The sequence below is a fragment of the Fimicolochytrium jonesii genome (genome assembly GCF_025526975.1).
Source record: "Fimicolochytrium jonesii strain JEL569 chromosome Unknown EV422scaffold_14, whole genome shotgun sequence".
Taxonomy (NCBI): Eukaryota; Fungi; Chytridiomycota; class Chytridiomycetes; order Spizellomycetales; family Powellomycetaceae; genus Fimicolochytrium; species Fimicolochytrium jonesii.
Window position 1 is genome coordinate 282,851 of NW_026515681.1, and position 22,355 is coordinate 305,205.

A 22,355-nucleotide genomic window follows, 5' to 3' on the forward strand; every position below is an offset into this window, starting at 1 on the left:
GGGTGCACGTTGAAGGGGTGGGTTGGTAGGAAAGTCTATTGGGGTGTAAACGACGCTACCGCTTCTTGTATATATTTGCGGTAAATGGGGACCTGATGGTCTTGGGAAAAGCACTCCGAACATTCTCGCTTTTGGAGTCGTTGCTTTTCATCAGTTAGGTCCAAATTGGACTTTTCCATGGTTATAAGATTGCCCCTATGCTTTTGTCCATCATAGCCGAACTGCGTGAGAGGAATCAAGGAGTTATCGCAAACCAAGACTCTGAAACTGCTGTTCACAGCTATACATCTGCACCTATCTACATCCGACATCCATACGAAAGTCGGGCCCCCGAATGTGCTTCCGAACGTACCGCACATATGCATATTTCAGATGAAGGCGATAGCCTGAACCGCCACTATACCTGATGGCGGGCGGGCTCCCAAGTTCGCCAACCCGCGCATTGTGCGTCGCTGTGGAAACATACGGACGGGTTAGCGTAGAGATGAGCGGGGCGCTTAAGGTTTTCTCGTTCATCACCAAAGTTCGGGGTTTCAGGCAAGTGAATATGACATGACGACGATGGAGTCATGGGCGGCTAATACCACATGTGGTTTTCCATCCATCGTTTTTCACACGTCAGTATCTATCTCGCGGAAGAAGGCCATCGACAACAGAAGGCCAAGAAGGGGACAAAAAGGGGTAAAGAAGCACGCGTTGAGGACCTTCCGGCGCCTGCGACGCGACGCGTTTTCCCTTTCTCTCGTTCTTTCGGGTCTGACGAGCGGGAAAGAAGGAATGCCCCTTGCGCTGTTTAAAAGATGAACCCAAGAAACGGCCATCGAAGTATGTAGCCGCCGCCGGATCCATAGCGGTGCATTATTGTACCTAGTTAGGCTGTAACACACACGAGTCGTAGACGCAACGGTTTTGGAGCTCGCGCTTGTATATATATAAGAAGAAGTGTAAGATCGACCGCCAGCGTTAGCGGTGTTTTTGTTCATACCAAATACTTTTGCGTATACGAAAAGGGAAGGCATACCTTTTCGGGTTTGAAGGAACGAGCGGTAGGAATCGTGAACGTGTAGCTTGAGAAGAAGCTTGCTATATAACACGCACGACGTTCGGTGAGTGTTTTCGTCTGTTCCGGTCGCATGCTGGGATTTCCGCTGTCGGCTTTGATGAGCGGGTGGGGCCGGTAGTTCAGGGCACATTCTCATATATCCATCAAGTGGGTCACAGCACTTCGCACACCCATCACATAAAAAAATGCGGTACCACACCGACAGGGCAACGCGTCCCCTCCTCGTCGCCCTCTTCACCTTGCTTCACTTCACCCTCGTCACCGCCCAACCCGCTCCCTCCGACACCCCCTCCCCAACCCCTTCAACCGTCCCCATCCGCCTCCCACCCATCCGCGGCGGCCCAGGCGGCGTCGTCATCGGCCTCCCCGCCGCCATCGAGCATCGCCGCAACAACATCGATGCTCGCGAAGACAACCCGTCGCCCCCCATCGCGGCTCCCGTGGCAGCCCAGACAACAAAACCAACAAACAACTTCCTCCCGATCCGCATCGGCCCGATTAGTATCCCTGTCATCACTATCGGCGGGATCGGGGTCGTACCACGAGACGCGAAACCTGACCCCAACCCAGGACAAAACCGGAGAGAGAACTTTCGTCCGCGTCGAAGGCTGCAGGCGCGGAAGGACCCTGTTGACGACTTTGAGGTGGAGGTTGAGGAGGATGATGTGAGGCTGCCGGGAGTGCAGCCGCATACGGGTATGGATGATGCGCCGGTGGGTGGACGTGTAAAGGGCCCGAAGAAGGCTGGAGTGCCTCCGCCTGCGAAACTTGATGATGGTCCGGGACTAGGAAATGTCCCTGGTAAGAAACATCATGGGAAAGTCATCGGCGATGACGACAACGAAATCAAGGTTGATGATGATAAGCCCATCAATGCACCTAGGCCCGTTGAGGCACCACTCGTCGACGATAAACCCATTGAAGACACAGATCATAGCCAGCGACTTGATGACGATACCGATGAACCCAACGACAACATCAAATCCGATGACGACCGCATAAACGACGTCGTTGAAAGCCCAGCAGCGCCTTCACCCGCACCTCCCACTTTGCCCGACCCGTCCACAATCCCAACCGCGGCGCAAGCCACCGCTCCTCCCGTCCTCAACATCCCAGCCGTAGCACCAATTAATCTCGACATCAACGTCGAAGCTCCGTCAGTCGACCCGCTCACCGCTGCAGTCGCATCGCCTTCACCATCAGCAGCCACCGCCGCAGTCGATGACGTAACGCTGGACTCGGACACGGATCTAAACTCGGACTACGAACCGCCCTTCCCCTCCCTAGAGCCCTGGCCGTCTCCGGAAGCGGAACCGACCACCGAACGCACGCTGGATTACCTCCTTACGCGTACGGCACCGGCACCCGCGGCGCAGTTTACGGTTGATGTTGTGGAGCAGAAGCACGAGGAGGTGGTGGATGTGCTGCCGACGGGTGTCGTCGCTGCGGTTCAGGCGACGCAGGCTGCGGATGAGACGATTGAGGACGAGGAAGAGAACGCGGCACCGACGGCCTCACCAGCCTCGGACCTAAAATCCACAATCCCCACCCGACTCCCCATCGCCTCACCCTCCGCGTCGCCAGCAGCCCTCCCAGCCTTCCTTGGTGCGCAAGAAGACAAGATCCTCATCGCCGCAGACGACGGCGCAACCACGGCCCCGGGGGCAGGCATAACACCCGACGAAAGGACAACAACTCACGTATCGCAACTCATCGGGTTCGTCGTCTGCGCCGTCATCGTAGCTGGCGTCAGCGTGTTTGTTGTTAGGTGGTGGAGACTGAGGGTACGTACTGTGCTGTGTCTCAATCCCCCCCCCTCCCTCCCTCCCTTCTTCCCATCATTCGTTCAATCCGTCTGTCAAAGACCCCCCACTAACCTGCACCCCCATCTGTCTCCACACCCCACAGTCCGCCCGCCGCTTCCGCCGCCTTCCCACAACCACCCTCCCGCACCCTTACGCCCCAACCTCCACCGACACCTCAACGCCCACGACCTCATTCCACACGCCCAGCGACCCTTGGTCTCGCGACCCGTGGGCTCAGCCGCCCCCGATGATGAGGCCGGTAGAGCCGAGTGAGTGGGATCATGCGGAGATTAGCGTGCCGAGACGATGAGGAGCCGACATGGGGGCATTATTGGGGGGGGGGGGATGTGCATATGAGGCCGACCCCTTTTTGCGTGTATATTTGTGGCTGTTGTTTGTCTTTGTGCATAGTGTACTTTTCTGTGTTTTGGCGGACGGTTTTCTTTGTGTTTGTGTATTTGCTTTGCTTTTTCTTGATGTAGCATCTTTCCTCTGTGTTGTGCACATGCTCATGTACCGAAATGTTTATGGACTTTATACGATTCAAATATCTCCATTCCACTCGGGATGATTATCGCTGCCCTCAACCGTTGCATGTTCGCTCTGGAAAAACAAAACCTCGATGCGGCGTAGACGATGACCACGGGTGGCTGAACGGCTACTGGGTGGCTGTGCGAGTAGGGGCCTCATGTATCCGTTCGATAAGAGAGCGAACCGGAGCGTCGTGCGGGATGCGAGGGGAGGTGCATCAGGAACCGCCCTGCACATCCTGCACGAGTCTCCGGTTGCTCTCACATCGTCTTTGCAGATCCGGCCACGCTTTTCGGTTCTCTTGATTCGCGCACACACCAAGTTGAAGTCCCGCAGTCTGCATTTCTCTTCATCTCCCCATCACCCCACCAGCCGACGTCTCCCCATTCGCAAGATGCCGCGGCAACCCATCAACCATCATCGCAAACGAGTTCCTATCCTGCATCCTCAACAGCGCCGTGCCTCCTCCGCCACAGTGCCTGGCGTGGCTTTCCATGCAGACATGAATCTTTCCCTTGCCGTTGAGATCCACGGCGCAGACGTGATTATCAGTCTTCACGCGGGAAATATTACGATATGAGGAAGATCGGGAGCAGAATACGATGCTTTTGGCATGTCTTATTGCAAATTAGATTTCAGAATCCGATCACCCAACCTAGAACAGTTTCTGCGCATGAGCCCGGGGAATAACTTAAGGAACGCTTCTGCTGCATGGATATCAAGGGGTCGGGCTTTACTTGGGGCTGTCGCGTAAAGCTTCCGATGCTCGTACGTTCGCCTGTTGGAAAGAACCTGTGGGGACACAACCGATTTATCAAGCACATCCGGTTCGACGCTGCGCCTTCAACGTGGTTTTCGTCCCGAGAACTGGGGATAACAGCTCCTCCCTTCGGGCGTGACCAGAGAAGCATAGGTCATGCTTAAAGTTGTATAACTCACCCCAAGATAGGGTACCCTTTTGGGCTTTTGCAACGTTCACCCTTGCCCTCAGACAGGGTCTACCCGTTCCTCATTCAATGGCCATCGTCCACATGCGGGATTGCTTAGGTAAGCGAAACGCGAGCCCAAACTTTTGGCTTTTGGAAGGGCCGACGAAGAGGGACGTGCTGTCAATCTCAATGGCAGGAGAACAACGAATACCCTTCGTGCAATACCGAACAATCTTTCGTCGAAAGACCACACGACAGCGGAAACCCGTTTTCATCAAATCGCATACCGACCCCCACCGGGAGCAAAAACGTCATTTCATCAGCTCGCATACCGAGCACCGATTTAGGAGCAGCATATAAGACTTATGGCGGACACGGAGCCGGCGCCTCAGGCAGAGAATGAGCCCGGCCCCATCACCTTCTGGAGCGAAATCAGAAAAGGACGATGTCGTCTTGGGGTCCTGGTCGTCAGCTTCACGACCGCTCTTTGTGTGGGAGTGGCGTTCGCAGCATGGTGTCTGACTTATAACGCAGCTTTGGTACGAGTGCCTCTGTCACTTTCCTGGAGCGGAAGGTTTTGAGGAGAGCGGTGGAGCGGTTTGCGCCAACGAGGCGCATATGACAATAGTTTTGATTTTTCACTTGGCGGCTAACACGTATGTTTTTTTTTCTAGGATTCCTCGACGACTCTGTCCTCGGAATTGGAGAGCGGCCTTGCGCAACGAGTCGTCAATTCCATCAACAACACGTACGATATTTCCGAACTGTATGTCCAGCAATGTCAGCGCACCTGGTCCTCAAAGACGTGGCGGAACGAGAACGTCGCAACTTACAGCCAACAGATGTTTTTCGCAGCCTACGCCATGCGCGATTATTTTTCGTCAGCCTACGTCACGCTTCTGCCAGAGGGACTGACGTGGGGCGGGCAAACAAACACTGGTGCCGAACCCGGAACTTATTCCTACACTGTTCTCGAGTCCGTTCCCTATACGGCAGTACCTGGCGCCGTGAACTTCACTTATTACGCGGTTAACGAGGAAGGCGTGAAGACTGGAGAAGTAGTTCACAACACGCTTAACGGGAACTACAGTACGGCTAGCTGGGTCACGGTAGGTCTGATGGACTGCACACCACCGCCCCCCAGAACTTTTGGGCAGGATGGACTCTTGTGGAGTAGCGATGAAGCCACAGGCGAATGCTGATAGCAGGCCCTTTTACAATGGAATCTGAACACCGCAGATTGTGGATTGGAACGATGCCAATGCCGCTTCGTGGACGCCTGTTTTTGTGTACAACAACGTCCCTGTCAGTACCTTTACACGGACGATCCGCACAAACGACAACCAATTGATAGGCACCCAGCACGTCGATATGTTTTTCGACTTTGTCGGAAGAACGCTGGCGAGTGAGAAAGCGGCCATCGAGTATCCATCGGATCTGTTCGCCTTCAAATCGGAAAACGACGTGGATTATTGTCTGGGGACCACCGAGGCGGGTGTGGAGATCTACTCGCGCGACCCCGCTGATCCTAATAGGGTCCTCGGTGTGCTTTCGGCTCAGGAGGTGGCGAAAACCAGTTTACTGCTACCGGCCGTCGTCGATTTGGTGATCAAACGGCAGGGCCATACGTCGCTTTACGCTTTCGCTTCGGGCGCTGCGAATCCGAAGACTCTCCCGGTCGAGACTGGGAAGGGTACTTACTACGTCCAGCTCCGGACGATCCAACGCCGCGGCGCTTCGTTGGTGTTCGTTGTTTTCCTGAGTAAACATGCGCTGCTGTCTGGCTTGCACATCAGCAACAGGAAGACACGGAATCGTCGTAGGACTCACCATCATGGCAATAGGGAGTGCCGTGGCGTTCTCATACATGATCTCCAGAGCGTTGTCGCGTTTGACTAGAGACATCGGCCTCTTGAGCAATTTCGACTTTCGAGCCGCACTTGGATCGGATGTGGAAGGTGGTAAACGGGCAGTGCGCACCAGCAGAATCAGCGAAATGTGAGTTTTGACTGTTCGTGCTCTCTCCTGATTCACTTCCACCACGCCGATCGTATGTGTTAGAACTCATGCAAAACCTCTCGCGCTGAACCGCATCTTCACCATGTTATTTGTTCAGCTCGGTCGTCGAGGCATCTTTCCGGAAAATGGTCTCGGCATTCGCCAGTGCGATGTCTTCGAACAACCAGATCACCGCCGCTGCCCGAAAAAGAGGTGTCAGCACGGTCGGTGCAGCAAATGCAGTCCTTCGTAGTAGTGATATGAAAGATTCCGAATGACCGCCTTCTAAACTCGGTTTGTTTGCGCTCCAAGAGAAAAAAAGCACTGGGAGTCCCCTTGCATAGGCTGGTATCTGGTGATATTTGTTCACGGATTTATAACTGCATTGTCCGCATCTGATCCAGCGGACTAGCTACCGGCTGGATGAGGTCGGATGCTGACGGGCGTCGTCTTGCCACCATATAAAGAAGTAGTGACCTTCTGCCTTTTCCTGCGAGCGCCACCATTTGACTACTAGGCAATGGACAATGGGAAAACACGCACGCGTCATTATGTAAGCCTTGACGCGTCGGATTTCCTCCTTTCCCTCCTTTCCTTCCCTCTTTCTTGCCTCCCCCTCTTGCGCGCGAGCATTGCGGGTTGCATGGGCAATACATCAGGTTTGGAATAAACACCTTGGCGTGTTGTAGTATGCTTGTCAAATCATCCTTCCCCTCAGGCTGTGATATCATATGATGGCTGGCGTAAGTAAGCAAAACAGATTTAGCGATATGCATCGGTTTGGAGGCGGTGGGGGCCTATTGTAAAACGCAGATCTAGAAATTCACTCGAAACTCTTCGTTTGGAGCGAAAGAGGCCAAAGAGATCTGGCTGTTCAGTTCCAATAGTGATACAAATCTGTTTGCTTGTGATCTCTCGGTACCGGCCACCCTCGCCCTGTACATCCAGAACAGTGTTCCAGTCTTTATACACATTTTTCAAAGCTTTGCGAGCAGGCAACGGAAACCACAACACGAAAAAAGAGAGCCTCAAAAACGGGTCGTAGTCCATCAGACCGCTCAAACCACGGCCGAGACCACATCCGAGCAGCTAATCTCACGTACCAGCATGTTCCCACTCTCACGCCGGCCACCACAGCGGCCCATCCTGCTCCTCACCATACTCTCCCTCCTCTCCCTCGTGCACCCGACCCTCTCCCAATCCACCATCTCTCTGACAACCCAGCCAGGCCTCACGACCCCGCTCGACGCGCAATACGTCGGCTTTTCAATCGAATGGACGCATATCGACGACGCCATCGGGCTGGGCTACGGTGCCAGTCAGGGCGATGATCCGAGGACGAGTGTTATTGTGACGGGGCTTATGGATCAGTTGGCGCAGAGTGTGGGCGGGTGGCCGCCGCATGTGAGGGTGGGGGGGAATAGCGCGACGAGATTGTAGGTTCTGGGATCGGGTTGGTGCAGGAGGGCGTGTGGGGTGTGCGATCTTTGGTCTGGCATATGGCCTTGTCGCTGATGCATGTACTCATTGGACTGGTTCAGATGGTGGCAGGGCAGCACATTACCGCGCAACCCATGGAGTCTATGGGCAGTCAATGCGATGGAGCTGCAGATCTTGGAAAAGTTTTCGGTAAGCCCAAACGCACCAGACACACTACCGCATATGTGAAAGGGCAATGTGTGATCCGTCTCGCCGACTACCGCATTCTTCCCACGAACCATCTTACTCATAAGCCTTTTTGTCACCATGTGGAAGGAAACGACGGGATGCAAATTAACCCTCACGATCCCGATGCTGAACCCGGACCCAGCTTGTGAGTACAATCCATCCCCTGTCTCTATTTCACATCACGGGTCAAACCATGGCATCGCCTCCCGTTAATCTGTATGCTCAAACGTATGTCTCTAACTTCCGCCAGACGCCGTCGAGTTCCTCGTCAACGGCATCACCCGCCACATCTCCCAATCCAACATCTTCGCAATCGAGATCGGGAACGAGCCAGGTACCCCATCCACCCCCACCCCACGCCTCCATTCCCCTCCCCCACTCATCCCCCACCCTCCGGGGCTCCGCCGTCACACCCCCCACAGACCACTACGCGAAAAACGTCCGCCGCCCCGCCTCGTACGCCTTCCCCGACTTCCTCGCCGAATACACATCCACACACGCGGCCATCGTCGCGGCCCTCGGCACCGCGTTTCATTTCGACTACCAGGGCCCGGCGTACGCGTATCAGTGGACGGAGCAGTTCTTGGCGCCGTTTATGGATGCGCAAAGGAGTACGACGCGGTTTATTTCGTAAGTTGGATGGGGTTGTGAATGTGAGGCGGGCATGATGGCCGGGAGTTTCTGGGGGGTGTCGGAAAGCGCAGGACATTTTGGGTGTCATCCACGCGTTGAATTTTCTGAACCCTGTCAAACAGGTTCCACAAATACGGCATGCGCGGCTGCTCCACTCTCACCAACCCCGACGCCGTGACGCCCGAGATCATGATGGAGGACCCGTCGCCGGACGAGTACGAGTGGTTCACTCCGCTCGGGAAGATCGCTATCGGTGAGGGGTTGCGAGAAAAACAGCTGGTGGGCCGTCCCCTCCTCGTCTTTCCCGCGTGGCTCACCCTCTCTCTTCATTTCGAACAGCCAACAACCAGACGCTGGTTTGGGGCGAGGGCGGCAGCTCGTCGTGTAACGGCACGCAGGGCTCGTCGGATGCGTACGTGAGCGCGCTGTGGACGGTGGATATGTTGTTCGAGGTAACGTTGTCAATCCGCCCTCTCTGAAGCCATGGGCCAGTGAACCCACCCAACACATCCAAATCCCCCATCCCCGCTTCTAACATCCATCCCTCGCCCTGCCAGATGGCCTTCCGGGAAAGCAAACACGCCTCCATCTCCGGCGCCGGCCAGACCTGGTACGCCCCGTACGGCATCGACGACACGGTGTCCCGGATCACCGTTCGGCCAACGTATTACGGCATGCTCTTCGTCAACCGCGTGCTCCGCGGGCCGGGCTCCCAAGTATTTCGCGCGCCGCTGGACGGCGGGTGGGCGATGTTGGGCAACGCGACCAAGACGTGGGGGGTGGCCAATTCCGTGACGGGGGAAGTGAGCGTTGTGATTGTGAGGAAGGATGCGGGACAGGTTGGGGGGGTGACGTACAGTGTGGGTGTGCCGGCCAGCGTCGGGGGGAATACGACAGGATGTGGGGGGAGTACGCAGAACGTGAAGGGGTTCGTGAGCAGGTTGGAGTGTCCCGGGTGTGGCGGGGCCGGTGGGAACGCGGCGATGTTACGCGCGACGATCGGGTTGCGGGTAAATGGACAGTCGTGGGATGGGACGCTGGACGGGACGCCTAGTGGGAATTACACGGAGGAGGTGGTGGAGGTTGTGAATGGGGCGGTGAGCGTGGTTGTGCAGCCGTTGACGGCCGTTGTGGTGCGGTTGGGGTGTACGGCGGGATTGGTGGCGAGGCAGTACACGCCGCCGACGGTTGTGTTCAATGGGACGTTTGGGGATACCGGGAACGGCACGGCGGGGAATGTGCCACCGACGTGGGGAGATGCGCCGGGCGGCCCGACTTCTGCGGACGGGTCACAGCAGCAGCTGGTGAAGCCGTGGTACACGCACACGGGCACGATTATCACGATGGCGGTTGCGGGCGCGGTGGCGTGCGTCGGGGCCGGGCTGCTGGCGTTCACGATCATGCGGAACCGGCGTCGACGCAGGTGTGGCAGTCTGCCCCCGGCCAAACTGCGCGCGGCGAGGGCGTGGGCGAGTTTGAGTATGAGTAATGGGATCGCGGCGAAGGGGGCTCAGCAGCAGCAGCCGGATGCGCATGAGTTGACGATGATGGGGGTTGAGGATGAGGACGGTGTGGAAGACCAGGACGGGTTCTTGGCGCGATCGCATCCGCATCCGTTTGCGTCGAGGAACCCGTATTTGTATCGGCAGGGCGGGGAGATGGTGTGATGCATCGACAGTGCCGCTATACGGCTTTTCTATGGGCTCGCACACCTCAAACACCATAGCTGCTCAGAACGACGACGACTCTCTTTCACCATTCTCACAAGCCGTTCGGTGGGTCAATCGCTTCTCCTCCCGAGATATATCCCAGCTCGATAAAGACCGTTTCCAAGTTTCCCCATCCCGTATCGAACGTGTCACATATAGGAGCGTTTCTCTCTGTACATGTCAGCATGTGAATATTAGTGTATGTAAATTACGTGAATCAGAACATATCTGTGTGTAAACGTCCAAAAAAAAACAACCACTCATCTATGAGAGACGCGAGTCTGATCCACACCAGAACGTTCCGCCACAATCGGAACGGACAATGAGGCCACGAACCAGCAACAAATGGTAGGTTGAGCATGGTGTGTAGTATGTATGTACAGTATCCACATATTTACAGTGTGTTTGTGTGAGGAAGCAGCTGCGGGCAAATGCCCAATGGATTGCGCCAGGAGGAGGGCAGCGTTGAAGACGCCCAAAGAAGGTCCGGGGTTTTCCGACGAGGGGAGGAAGGTCCTAAAACTTCTTTGCAATGACGATCACCAGGATGAGGATGCCGACTAGTATGCAGATCAGTGTGTTTCCTATGCCCCGCCGAAAAGTCAATTATCAGCGCTTTTGCAAGGTACCCCATTCCCCGCCTGCTCGCAACCGCACCCACCTTTCGAATTCCTCGACCCACTTAACAAAACCTGCTCCAACCGCCGCCCGGCACCCTGCAACCTCCTATGTGTGTTATCCACCCTTGTCTCGGTCTCCTCCAATAAATCAACATGCAGATCCAGCTCGTCGTTGATCATGAGGCCGATCTGTTTTTGGCGACCGATGGTTTCGGCCAGTTCGTCGAGTTGGTTGTCTTGGTCTATTGAGCAGGAGGGTGAGCATGATGGGAGTGGGGTTGACAAGGAGTGGGGACATGTAGACGCACCGTCCATTATCCGTTGATGTAGCTGTAAGGATGAGCCGGCGTCCATTTCTATCCCGTCGTTGGACTCGGTTCCGTCGAAGGGTTCGGTGAAGCGGACCGTTTTGCCTTTTGCGGAGTTGCCTGATGATGGGCGGGCCAGGAGCTCCTTTCTGCGAAGTGCGATGGGTGGTTCATGAGTGAGGGAGTCCAACCACCCTATGACGTTCGCCCGCGCCGGGAGACGCCCCTATTTTACACTTACTTGGCCAATAGATGTGCGCCGTCCTCACCCCGGGACATCACATCCAGCCGATCGTGCGTTTGACTGAGTTGCAGCACCGACTCTTCCCATCTGCGGAGCTCTGTCACATCTCTACAACAGGCGAATCAGCTATTGCCCTCGGCAAACTCATCTATGCCGTCATGCGCAGAGTAGCAGTACCTCCCGCCTGCATCCTCCGCCTCGGACAAACTCTGCTCCAACCGCCCTATTCCATCCTTCATCGTCGCGAGGTGTCGTTTAATCTTCCCATCCTGCTCGGAAGTATCGAGCCCTGCCCGTGTTGCGTGTTTCTTTTCGAGTATCAGAGCTGATATATCTTCGCCGAGGAGGGTCAGTGTGAGTTGTTGTTTTTCCCTAGGGGGGCCAGATGGGGTGAGTGAATCCAGTCGATATGGTTTCCTTGTGACGGAGTAGACCGCTAGCTCCCTCCTCCTGGATACTACTATTCGGTAAGACATACATACCATGCCGGGTTGTTTTGTGGGCGACCTTTCTCCAGGTCGGTGTAGTTTGACATTGTCTGGCGTGACCGTCTCTGTAGTGGCACTGGGGATGCGGAAACTGTCGGTCTCCGACCTCCGAAAGTGAAGTTGAGTAGCTGGGTGTTTGCCTGCGTAACTGAGCGAACTGAGGGAAGTGAGGGAATCGGTTTCTCCACGCGGGTTGTCCTCCCTCCCTCTCAGTGCGCACAGGCGAGACCCTCCTTCTGAGTCCCTTGAGCAGCCAGCAAGAGAGCACGCCCCCAGACAGCCGCCCGCCCGTACGAGGCAACCCCAGCCTTCTCCTCCTTCTCGCTCGCATAGGGACCCATAGAGCCCAGCTCCAGATCCAGCTCCCCGCCCGCAGATACCTCACCCGCCCGCAAAAAATGTCGCTCCCGTACGGCAACACTTCGCCGTCAAAGCACTACCCGCCATCAGCCGCCTCCCCTTCACCACACCAACAACAACAACAACAGCAGCAGCAGCAGCACTACCACCACCACTCCACCTTCTCGCCAAATTCCTCCTCATCTCCCTACCTCCAAAATGGCGCCCTCCCGCCACTTCCGGCAACTTCATCCCCACGCGTCCAACGCTCACTCACAAGCGACACACCAATCTCAACAACGATCAACATGAACGGGCTCGGCATGGGGGGCGGGTCACGGCCCGGCACGCCGTCCAAAGCCCAAGCAGCGGCGGCCATGACTCCCTCCGCGCGGTACGCCACGACGAGTCTCGCGGACACCATCTCGCAGCACACCACCGATCTGGCGTCGGGGCTAACGACGCAGGAGGCGGGCTACCGACGGCAGATCCACGGTGCGAATGAATTGACGCCGACGGATGCCGAGACGTTGTGGTCAAAGTTTGCGGAACAGTTCAAGAATCCGTTGATATTGTTGTTGTTTGGGTCCGCGGCCGTTTCGTTGCTGTTGGGGGAGGTGGATGATGCGGTGAGCATTGCGCTTGCGATCGTGATTGTGGTCACCGTGGCGTTTGTGCAGGAGTATAGGAGCGAGCAAAGTCTGGAGGCGCTGAACAAGCTGGTGCCGCACTACTGCCACGTGTTGCGGGATGGTGGGCAGTTGAGCACTGTCCTGGGGACGGAGCTGGTGCCGGGGGACGTGGTGCGGTTTAGCACCGGGGACCGTATCCCCGCCGACGTGCGGCTGGCGACCGCGCACGATCTGCAGATTGACGAGTCGAGCTTGACGGGGGAGAACGAGCCGTGTGGGAAACATCATGATGTCGTGGAGGGCGATAGCGTCGACTTACCCCTCGCGGACCGGCGGAATATCGCATTCATGGGCACGCTGGTACGGAACGGGCACGGGTCGGGTATCGTGGTCGGCACGGGCACCCACACCGAGTTCGGGATGGTGTTCAGCATGATGAAGGAGGTCGAGGTGCGCAAAACACCGTTGCAGATGAAGATGGACCATCTCGGCAAACAGCTCTCGCTACTCTCCTTTGTCATCATCGCCATCATCACCCTCATCGGCATCGCCCAGGGCCGCCAGTGGCTCGAGATGTTCACCATCGGCGTCTCCCTCGCCGTCGCTGCCATCCCGGAGGGTCTCCCCATCGTCGTGACGGTAACCCTCGCCCTGGGCGTGCTCCGCATGGCCAACCGCCACGCGATCGTCAAAAAGCTGCCGTCGGTCGAAGCCCTGGGATCAGTCAACATCATCTGCGCGGACAAGACGGGCACCCTGACGATGAACAAGATGACCGTGCGCAAGATCTTCACCCTCGCCCAGCAACGGGTCGTTGACCTCGAGGAAGCGGCCGACCGCGATATGGTAACGTTACCCGCCCCGATGATGCTGTACAAGATCGGCAATCTGTGCAATAACGCGCATGTCGATGAGAGCGGGCATACGGTCGGGCAGCCGACTGAGATTGCGTTCTTGGAACTGAACCGCCGGCTCGGATTACCTGATGAACGTGTGCAGGCGACAAAGGTCTCGGAACAGCCGTTCAACGCCGAGCGGAAGTGGATGGCTGTGGAATACCGCAGCAACACCACGCAGCAATTCACCACCGCCGCGCACTCCCCCTCGCCCACTCCCCAACAACAAACACTATTCTACGTAAAAGGCGCAACCGAACCCGTCCTCGCCCGCTGCAAACGCTACTACGTCGGTCCTAACGACGAACGCGTCCTTGACGCCTCGGTGCGCACCCTCGCGGAAACGATCGCGCAGACGGTCGCCCAGCAAGGGTTGCGGCTGCTGTTCCTGGCGTATGGACCGCGGTTGGATGATCTGACCCTCGTCGGCTTTGTCGGGATGTACGACCCCCCACGGCCCGGTGTACCCGAGGCGATCGAGACGCTTGTGAAGGGCGGGGTAAGGATGATGATGATTACCGGGGATTCGGGTGAGTTCTGGCCAAAAAGACGTGTCTTTCCTCTGCGTAACACTCTACAGGTCCGTGTTTTTCTGACCGGAAATCTTATTTACGTCAAACAGCCGGAACAGCAACCTCCATAGCCCACCAACTCGGCATTCCCCTCTCCCCCACCTCTTCCACCGCCATCCTCTCCGGCCCAACCCTTGACACCCTCTCCCCGCACGACCTTCCGCACGCCCTCAGCACCTGCTCAATAATCTACCGCGCAACCCCTAAACACAAAATGGCCATCGTCCGCGCCCTCCAATCCACCGGCAACATCGTCGCCATGACCGGCGACGGGGTCAACGACGCGCCCGCTCTGCGCCTATCCGATATCGGCATCTCGATGGGGAAGAGCGGCACGGACGTCGCGAAGGAGGCCGCGGACATGATTCTGGTCAACGACGATTTCGCGACGGTCTTGTACGCGATCGAGGAAGGCAAATCCATTTTCTACAATATCCAGAACTTCCTCCGGTTCCAGTTATCCACCTCCTTTGCGGCGCTGTCCTTGATCGCCATCGCCACATTGGTCGGGTTACCCAACCCCTTGAACGCGATGCAGATCCTGTGGATCAACATCATCTGTGACGGCCCCGTTGCGCAGTCGTTGGGGGTGGAGAAGGTGGATCCGGACGTGATGAAACGGCCGCCGAGGGTTCAGAGTGAGCCGATTGTGAACAGGGAGCTTGTGGGGAGGGTGTTGGGGAGCGCGGCGGCGGTGGTGGTCGGGACGGTGTTTGTGTATGCGCAGAATGTGGTGCCGGATGTCGGGGGTGCGGTCGGCGTGGGGGATGTGCCCGGGGTGGAATTGGATGAGGCGACGAGGTTGGCGAGGCGGGGGACTACCATGGTATGTGTATACACACACACTCTCTCTCCTCATCATCATCTGCACCGAAGCTCTCCTCCCCGGTGACGATCGATCCTAACACCCTCCCTTTCTTGTTTTCACCCCCAGACATTCACAGTCTTCGTCCTAACCTCCCTCTTCAACGCGCAAACCTGCCGCTCCCCCACACGTTCCCTCCTCTTCGGCCCGCGCGCGCTGGGCCTCTTCACCAACAAGCTGTACAACCTCTCCGCTCTCCTCTGCGTTCTCTTCCAGTTCGCCGCGGTGCATACGCCCTTTCTGCAGAAGGTGTTCCAAACAACCCCGTTGAGTTTCGGCGATTGGCTCGGGTTGTTTGGCGTGGCCGCTGGGGTGTTGGCGGTTGATGAGGCGGGCAAGTGGTGGAGACGGCGGAGCCGCGTTGGGGGGTGGACTGAAGCGGGCGCGGAGCGGAGGGGGAGTAGTTACCCCGCGCCACCGCCGCCGCCGATGATGTCGCCCCAGTTGAGGACGCCCGCGGCGGTGGGGGGGTGGGATGGGTGGCGGGAGCGGGCGATGGGGTGGTTGGCACCTGTGGGGGATGGGGGTGCGGAGGCAAAGGCGTGGAAGGATGGAGGGTATGAGACTAGGCTACCGCTTGTCGGGGGGGAAAGTGTGTAGGGAGGCGGGGATGGCGATCGACACGTTTCTCAGCGGCCGACCGTTGGATGCCCGCCGTGATTCCCCCCATCCCCTCGGTGCCTTCCTCTCGCGGTTCGCCCCCACAGATCTGCCCCTCAACCCTCGAATACGTGACCACCACCAGCTGCACGCATCGCATCGGAAAAATCCACCACCCCGCATACCGGTGGATACGCACATTAAAACATCACATAGCCAACCCTTCCCCCCGCGTCGCTGTACCCTTACGGCCGCATTCTGTTCGTAACATTCCCACCCCCCTGACGCCGAATACGCATAGACTTCTGAACATACATATATACCCGCCACTGTAAAACGTTGTCGATTGGGGAGGAACAGGGACTCGGCTGATCGGGTGGGTGTGAATAGATGACATGACCATGCAAGTGACACCCCCTGTACCTCCCACATCCGAACTTTCTCTTGGGAAACGTTTCGTATGGAGAATGCCCGACGATGCCTTGGCCCTACCTTCCATTTACCAACCGTGATACGAGGCCTAGTCGTCGGAAACGCAGGAATTGACCGTATGCCTCCACAACAGCCTACTATTTACCAACTACCTTCGTCTACATTACGTGCCTCCGACCTCTACCATGCAGATACAAATACGCCATGTCCGGGGGTTCTGAAGCGGGGGGATGTCCTCATCCGACCTGCTCGTCCGTCTTGTGCGAAAGCCGCGCGCACCAGCTATTAGTGGGTATATTGGGGGGGAAGGCGCCGTGAGGGTCCATGCGAGGGGGGATGGATGTCCACTCCTCCCGTTTATCTATTCGAGGGGAGGGAATACGCCGTGCAATGGAGTGCCCACCGGGCGGGGAGTCACCGTCGCGAGCGCTGGGGAAATGGGACGCCTCGGGGTGTCGGGCAAGATGATCCAAGAAGGGGTGGGTCGTCACCCACGTGTCCGGCGTCGGGCGTGGGTGATATCGTGCACTGTCCGTCAGAACAGATCCCCGTTTTCCGGCGGGATCCGGGTTGTCGCAGGGTCCACACCCGCCGCCTCGGAGGATAGCTTCACGCCTCAGATGCCGTTTGCACCCCCTTCGCCCTCCCCCTCCTCCTCCGCCTCCCGCGCACCGCCCCTTGCAAACTTCCCCAACACCGGCACACTGATCTCCGTATCGACATAAAACTCCATCAAAAAATTCTCCAGCGCCCTCAGATGCCTCTGCTCAGCCGCCGCTGCTCCCGACGCCGTTGTGGTGGGTGTGTACGGGAACGCCGAGCTGGCTGCGGAGAGGGGTGGTGGTGGGGAGAGGAGGCTGGGTGTCGGGGTGGGTGGTGGGGCGGCTGGTTTGGCGGAGGTGGTGACGGTGTGCGTTGTGACACCCTTCACGTCTCGCGTGTCACCCGCAGCCGCCACCACAGTCCTCCCTTGCTTCCCCCTCCGTCTCCTGGCTCTCGGCACCGCAACATCCGCCAACGTAGTGAACTCGCCATACTTGCTGTGTAGATACACCTTCATCTGCCTCCCAAACGCCGCGTGGATGAATCCGAACGGCTGGAGGCGGCGCGATCCGAAGAGGAAGATGAAGAGGGTGGTGAGGAAGGAGAGGACTCCGCCCATTGCCACGAAGATGTCGATCGGGGTGTAGGATTGCTCTTCTCGGTTGACGACGGCGTCGTAGAAGTTGGGGATGCCGAGCTGGGTTAGTTCGTTGATGAGGGAGACGCGGAGGTAGATGCTGGGGATGCGATGGGGAGCGGGGGGGAGAAGTCAGCGGAGGGAAGGACGACGGAGCATGAATACCAGCCCCGCGTGCGTAATGGAAAGTCTGCGACAAACGTAGGGACAGCTTACCTGGACGTCCGCCCGGTCGCCTTCCTGGCGGCCTGATCGTAGTTCCTGAGCGCCGGTGAATAGTAGAAAGAAAGAGACTGACCGAGCGTCCATCCAATCTTGACCTGCTCATCCTCGCGCAACTTCTGGTCAAATCCGTACGTGAGATACACGTCCAGCGTGTTGTTATAGATGACCGCGGCGGGGAGGGCCGAGAGATGGAATTCGTCCGCGTTGGAGGGGAAAATGGCGGTATGCATCCTATCGCTGCGGAAAGGCCACTCTTTTCCACCCTCGCATATGCGCCCCGAGTCGTTGCGGTAATGGTATCCGCAATTCACGCTGGCGATGCTTGTGCTGAAGTTCGGGTCGCTGGTATTCGAGTACGCCGTGAATTGCAGCGCCGGATCAGGTGCGAAGCGGTGGCAGGGCACATTGGCGTCTTCGGGCAGTTTCCATGATTGCCAGGCCGCTTGAGATGGTAAGCTGATGGGATATACGTGGTGGGTGAGATCCACCGTGCGCACTTCGTTCTGGTCCTGCGGGACAATCTCGCCTATGCAAACGGCTTCGGCGTCGCCGAAGGCGGAGGATGTCGCACATTGGGACTTGTAGTGCGCTGGATTGAGGCAAAAGATGATATGCGGGAGGTCTAAGGTTGTCCTTCTGACAGTGGACTTTATCAGAGGTGTCTGGGGAGAGTGTGAATCGGGTTAGAAGAAAAGGCATGTGCGAGTATGGCTTCGCCATCATCCCTTCCCCCAATCCAATATCCATACCTGCTCGAGATACCGGTGAACATTGACCGCACTGGCAGTGAGAAACATAGCCGCCATAAGCGTCACCGCAAACGTCCGCAGCCTCCTCACGCTAGCCGGGAACGGCACGGGTTTGCTCGCCGGCGCTCCTTCTCCAAAACTGATACCACTGACAGCGGAAGCCGGACTGAAGACGGTCGACGTGCTGGTTAGTGGTGTGGCGGGGGAGAGGAGGTGGCTGTCCGCGGCGGGCGAGGCGTGACGGAGGTTGGAGGTGGAGAGTGCGGCAAGCTGGCGGACGCGGGGGTTTGAGGAGCGGGGAGCCAGAGGAGTGGACTCTATGGGTTCTAGCGAAGGACTTGTGGTGAGAGTGACGGAGGGAGGCAGTGTGGAGAACGGCGGCGGCGGGAGCTCCGAGTCTGGAGTTGCAGCTGGAGGTGTTCCTTCCAGCGGGGACATATTGAGGGGGCGTGATACTTTTGGCGAAAAAGAAGTTCTAGAGTGAACCTGAATAGTCTAGCGGTGCCTGAGTAACCGAGCCTCACCATATAAGACCTTCTGGGGGATATGCGCTGTCCCTCTGCCGGTGCGCCCGTCGGTTGAGCGTGCCGTGCTGTCTCAAAAAAGCGGCTTGAGAGGCTCGAGGCTCGAGGGGAAACACGCGCTGTCAGTCGAGGCGTCAGAACACTCTCGTCTCCTATCAGTTCCTATAGCAAGCGTAGAACACTCTCTACCCCCAACTCACAACACATACAATACATACACTAGTACACTCACTACATGCCATAATGGACCTGGTCAACACAGCCTCCCTCGGCCCGACCTCCCTCGACAACATCCGCGCAGAGCTCGTGCGCATGGAGGACTCTATCATCTTCGGTATCACCTCGACATTTTGAAACCCCGCTCGCTCCATGAGGATAACCACTCACGCAACGCCTTTCTATCGTCGTTCTTACAGCACTGATAGAACGAGCGCAGTTCGCTCAAAACACGAATATCTACCAGAAGGGGTTCTTTGAGGGCCTCGACTCGAGTTTTATGGAGTTTTTGCTGCACGAGATAGAATGCGCTCATGGTGAGGAAAAGAAAAGGGGACGGAGAGAAGGAGGCCATATCCGACCTAGGAGCGCTCCCCAGCGTTGGGGTTCCACCGGTCTGCCATGAAGCTATGTGCGTTGTTTGTTCACTGACGCATACGTTCGTCCTGTTGTCTCGCGTCTCGTCTAGCCAAAGGCCGCCGGTACACAAGGTAAGGCTGTGTCCCCTTCCGAGTTCCTCCATCTCCATCCCTCCGCTCACTCGCATCTAGTCCCGATGAATACCCCTTCACCTCCCCCCTCCCCCCACCCGTGCTGCCCGCCCTCTCCTTCCCCCCATTACTGCATCGCAACACCATCAACCTAAACGACCAGATCATGGACATCTACATCACCAAGATCGTGCCCCAGCTCTGTCCGAAAGGCGATGACGCGAATCATGGGAGCGCGGCGGCGAAGGATGTGGATGCGTTGCAGTTGTTGAGCCGCAGGATACATTACGGTGGGTTGATGTGCAGGACGTGGGACCATGTGAGGTGGGGGGATCCCATGTTGATTCGACTTACGCTTCTCCGCCCATAGGAAAGTTTGTGGCCGAGGCCAAGTTCAACGATCCGGAACACCACGACCTGTACGTCGAGCTGATCAAGGCACAGGACGGTGACAAGATCATGGTATGAAACCCAAAACACAGATCGATATCCGAAGATATTGCATCCCGAGACTCGTTGCTCAGCGTGATTCCTCACACATGCATGTTTCCCCCTCCCCCATCTCCTGACTTGGTTCCCACCCTATTCTGCAGGATCTCCTAACAAACCATACGGTCGAACGCCGTCTCCTCCGCCGTCTCCGCCGCAAAGCACTCATCTACGGGCAAGAAGTCGATGAAGATGACGACGAGCTCCCCACGCCGACACACACCACCCCCAACAATCACACCCACAATCACAATCACACACATCCATCAACCACAACCACACCAACAACACACCAAAAACCCGACCCATCGACAAAAACACCCCGTCTGTCCCGCGACGTCGTGGCAGACATGTACGAGCGGTTCGTGATCCCGCTGACGAAGCAGGTGGAGGTGGATTACCTGTTGACGCGGTTAGGGTGATGTCCCTTGGCATTAACGGTAATGATGGTCATTCGTGCCCGCTGTGAATTTTGGGGTCGTGATATGCGAGCACCCCCTTTTTGTATAGGCAGTTTGGTCCGCATAAGCTACTACGTACTCGTTTAATTTTCGCATTTCATGTAATCCACAGTAATGACACATCGTATCAACATAGATCAGAACTGCGTTCGGAGGTTTTGGAATTGATGGTATTTCCAAACGACATGTCCCCGCCTCTCTCGCGCGAGGTGGGGGTATGATAAGCCGGGTTGTCATCTCAGAAGACATGAAGGGCCCATATCGGCCTCTCTCGAATACAAGCATGCGCATTACATGCCCCCAGCACAAAACGGGTTCCCTCCCAACTTCTAAACCAGCCGACAGCGCCCCCACCACACTCATTGCCGTATAAAAGTCGGCTGCGGGGCCGGCGCGCTATACGGATTCAACGGATTCGCCACGGGCGCAGGCGGTGGCGGGGCTCCCATCCCAATCATCGCCGCCCTCCCACTATCCATCGCGCCAACCGCACTCCCAGCACCCGGCGCCGCAGGAGCCTGGCCAGGAAACGCCGGCGGGGGCGGCATCCCCATCCCCATCCCCATCGGCGGCATCCCCACGGGCATCCCCATCCCCATCCCGGCAGCCCTCTCCGCCCTAAAGAAAAACTGCAAATGAAACTGCCTCGCATCCGGATCCCAGAACGTCCAAAACCTTCCCTCAGCGCCCGTATCGATCTCCTTGCTCTGCACCTTAAACGCGATCGTCTCATACGGTTCCGCCGCAAACAGCAGGTACTGGAACGCGCGGTTGGGTTCCTCCTGCCGCTGCTCGTACGCCGACATGAAGCGGTGCCGCGGCTTGATCCCCTCGGCGGCTTCGGGGTACTGGATCTGGAACAGAAGCCCGAGCTGCCGCGTCGACGGGTCCCGGATCTTCGTCACCTTGTACCCCGGCCGCCCGATCTTCACCGCCACTTTCTTGGGCACGATCCGCGGCCCGACACCCCCCGTCGTCGACCCGTCCGTGAGAAGATGCTGCGCCGTCCCGACGTTCTGCGAATCGTGCGCATCCTTCGCCGCCCGGCGCGCGAGATTGGTCTGGTGCTTCTTCCCCTGCGTGTGCGCGAGGTACGAGCCTTCGTTGTTGTGCAGCGTGAGGCAGAGCTTGCATTCGTACGAGCCGAGATGGTTCTTCATGAAGTATGGGTCTTTTGCGAGGTCGATTGTCTCGAGCGCGAGTTTGCGGAGACGCTCGCGCCGGTCCACGTTGGATTCGGAGCCGCCGGCTACGCCGCCCGAGCCGGGTTTGGAGCCTGCGCGGTTTTGGAAATCCATTTCGGGGGTGGCAAAGGTTGGTGGTAGCGGTGGTTGGTATCGCAGGTACTGTACTATCGCTCTCGCTATGGATCGAGGGTAGGGCGAATGTGGAGGGTCTTTTCAAAGTTTGTGAACAGATCAAGTGTCGAGTTGCTGGATGACCTGCTTGGCAATTCAGTTCTGTTGAGAGAGCGCCGGCCAGGAAGAGAACAGACTGAAGCCAAGGGGAGTCTGGTGTGTTGCTGAGCAAATGGGCAAGCCGATCTTGCTGTGAGCTGTGTGGGATTTTCTGGGTTCAGAAAGGGCGAAAGTCCCCAGAGATCCGTCAAGCAAAGGTGAGACTGGGAGGAGATGCTTTTCGACACTTTTCGACAAGCAAGTGCTCCATGCCAAACGCACATCCCCATG

General features: G+C 57.4%; 8 protein-coding genes across 8 annotated transcripts; 5 read left to right on the plus strand and 3 right to left on the minus strand.

Annotated features, from left to right (window-relative positions):
- Window positions 1-1,200: 1,200 nt before the first annotated feature.
- Window positions 1,201-3,450, plus strand: EV422DRAFT_80978 (uncharacterized protein). The gene is made up of 2 exons (XM_053074417.1): window positions 1,201-2,847; window positions 2,972-3,450. Exons 1-2 carry the CDS (start codon window positions 1,249-1,251, stop codon window positions 3,176-3,178), a joined length of 1,806 nt encoding a protein of 601 aa, XP_052924930.1. The 5' UTR covers window positions 1,201-1,248; the 3' UTR covers window positions 3,179-3,450.
- Window positions 3,451-4,693: 1,243 nt separating this feature from the next.
- Window positions 4,694-6,604, plus strand: EV422DRAFT_506884 (uncharacterized protein; the record flags this gene model as incomplete). Its single annotated transcript, XM_053068606.1, has 5 exons — window positions 4,694-4,867; window positions 5,003-5,437; window positions 5,568-6,090; window positions 6,125-6,326; window positions 6,445-6,604. The coding sequence occupies 5 exons, from the start codon at window positions 4,694-4,696 to the stop codon at window positions 6,602-6,604; spliced, it is 1,494 nt and encodes a 497-aa protein (XP_052924931.1).
- Window positions 6,605-7,054: 450 nt separating this feature from the next.
- On the plus strand, window positions 7,055-10,503 carry EV422DRAFT_81061 (uncharacterized protein). Its single transcript, XM_053074419.1, has 8 exons — window positions 7,055-7,762; window positions 7,868-7,955; window positions 8,082-8,139; window positions 8,245-8,328; window positions 8,417-8,624; window positions 8,750-8,880; window positions 8,967-9,079; window positions 9,185-10,503. Exons 1-8 carry the CDS (start codon window positions 7,434-7,436, stop codon window positions 10,292-10,294), a joined length of 2,121 nt encoding a protein of 706 aa, XP_052924932.1. The 5' UTR covers window positions 7,055-7,433; the 3' UTR covers window positions 10,295-10,503.
- Window positions 10,504-10,573: 70 nt separating this feature from the next.
- EV422DRAFT_81049 (uncharacterized protein) lies at window positions 10,574-12,218 on the minus strand. Its single transcript, XM_053074418.1, has 6 exons — window positions 11,991-12,218; window positions 11,686-11,880; window positions 11,506-11,616; window positions 11,265-11,413; window positions 10,998-11,198; window positions 10,574-10,920 (listed from the first exon to the last, which is right to left on the minus strand). The coding sequence occupies exons 1-6, from the start codon at window positions 12,041-12,043 to the stop codon at window positions 10,853-10,855; spliced, it is 777 nt and encodes a 258-aa protein (XP_052924933.1). The 5' UTR covers window positions 12,044-12,218; the 3' UTR covers window positions 10,574-10,852.
- Window positions 12,159-16,231, plus strand: EV422DRAFT_81162 (Ca-transporting ATPase). The gene is made up of 3 exons (XM_053074420.1): window positions 12,159-14,393; window positions 14,486-15,261; window positions 15,355-16,231. Exons 1-3 carry the CDS (start codon window positions 12,395-12,397, stop codon window positions 15,898-15,900), a joined length of 3,321 nt encoding a protein of 1,106 aa, XP_052924934.1. The 5' UTR covers window positions 12,159-12,394; the 3' UTR covers window positions 15,901-16,231.
- A 717-nt stretch (window positions 16,232-16,948) lies between these two features.
- On the minus strand, window positions 16,949-18,924 carry EV422DRAFT_506887 (uncharacterized protein; the record flags this gene model as incomplete). Its single annotated transcript, XM_053068607.1, has 3 exons — window positions 16,949-17,612; window positions 17,729-18,399; window positions 18,487-18,924. The coding sequence occupies 3 exons, from the start codon at window positions 18,922-18,924 to the stop codon at window positions 16,949-16,951; spliced, it is 1,773 nt and encodes a 590-aa protein (XP_052924935.1).
- Window positions 18,925-19,089: 165 nt separating this feature from the next.
- On the plus strand, window positions 19,090-20,816 carry EV422DRAFT_81254 (chorismate mutase). Its single transcript, XM_053074421.1, has 6 exons — window positions 19,090-19,344; window positions 19,427-19,543; window positions 19,696-19,717; window positions 19,778-20,007; window positions 20,088-20,179; window positions 20,311-20,816. Exons 1-6 carry the CDS (start codon window positions 19,254-19,256, stop codon window positions 20,626-20,628), a joined length of 870 nt encoding a protein of 289 aa, XP_052924936.1. The 5' UTR covers window positions 19,090-19,253; the 3' UTR covers window positions 20,629-20,816.
- Window positions 20,803-22,233, minus strand: EV422DRAFT_531880 (uncharacterized protein). The gene has a single exon (XM_053070493.1). It carries the CDS (start codon window positions 21,963-21,965, stop codon window positions 21,027-21,029), a length of 939 nt encoding a protein of 312 aa, XP_052924937.1. The 5' UTR covers window positions 21,966-22,233; the 3' UTR covers window positions 20,803-21,026.
- Window positions 22,234-22,355: the final 122 nt, after the last annotated feature.

Coding starts and splice junctions, on each gene's coding strand:
- EV422DRAFT_80978 (XM_053074417.1), top strand. CDS start 1,249: ATGCGGTACCACACCGACAGGGCAACGCGTCCCCTCCTCGTCGCCCTC. Junction 2,848..2,971: donor TTAGGTGGTGGAGACTGAGG/GTACGTACTGTG, acceptor CACACCCCACAG/TCCGCCCGCCGCTTCCGCCG.
- EV422DRAFT_81061 (XM_053074419.1), top strand. CDS start 7,434: ATGTTCCCACTCTCACGCCGGCCACCACAGCGGCCCATCCTGCTCCTC. Junction 8,625..8,749: donor AGTACGACGCGGTTTATTTC/GTAAGTTGGATG, acceptor CCTGTCAAACAG/GTTCCACAAATACGGCATGC. Junction 9,080..9,184: donor CGGTGGATATGTTGTTCGAG/GTAACGTTGTCA, acceptor TCGCCCTGCCAG/ATGGCCTTCCGGGAAAGCAA.
- EV422DRAFT_81049 (XM_053074418.1), bottom strand. CDS start 12,043: ATGTCAAACTACACCGACCTGGAGAAAGGTCGCCCACAAAACAACCCG. Junction 11,414..11,505: donor GGCGCACATCTATTGGCCAA/GTAAGTGTAAAA, acceptor CGCACTTCGCAG/AAAGGAGCTCCTGGCCCGCC. Junction 10,921..10,997: donor TGGGTCGAGGAATTCGAAAG/GTGGGTGCGGTT, acceptor GGCGGGGCATAG/GAAACACACTGATCTGCATA.
- EV422DRAFT_81162 (XM_053074420.1), top strand. CDS start 12,395: ATGTCGCTCCCGTACGGCAACACTTCGCCGTCAAAGCACTACCCGCCA. Junction 14,394..14,485: donor GATGATTACCGGGGATTCGG/GTGAGTTCTGGC, acceptor TACGTCAAACAG/CCGGAACAGCAACCTCCATA. Junction 15,262..15,354: donor CGAGGCGGGGGACTACCATG/GTATGTGTATAC, acceptor CCCTCCCTTTCT/TGTTTTCACCCCCAGACATT.
- EV422DRAFT_81254 (XM_053074421.1), top strand. CDS start 19,254: ATGGACCTGGTCAACACAGCCTCCCTCGGCCCGACCTCCCTCGACAAC. Junction 19,345..19,426: donor GGAGGACTCTATCATCTTCG/GTATCACCTCGA, acceptor TCGTTCTTACAG/CACTGATAGAACGAGCGCAG. Junction 19,544..19,695: donor CGAGATAGAATGCGCTCATG/GTGAGGAAAAGA, acceptor CGTCTCGTCTAG/CCAAAGGCCGCCGGTACACA.
- EV422DRAFT_531880 (XM_053070493.1), bottom strand. CDS start 21,965: ATGGATTTCCAAAACCGCGCAGGCTCCAAACCCGGCTCGGGCGGCGTA.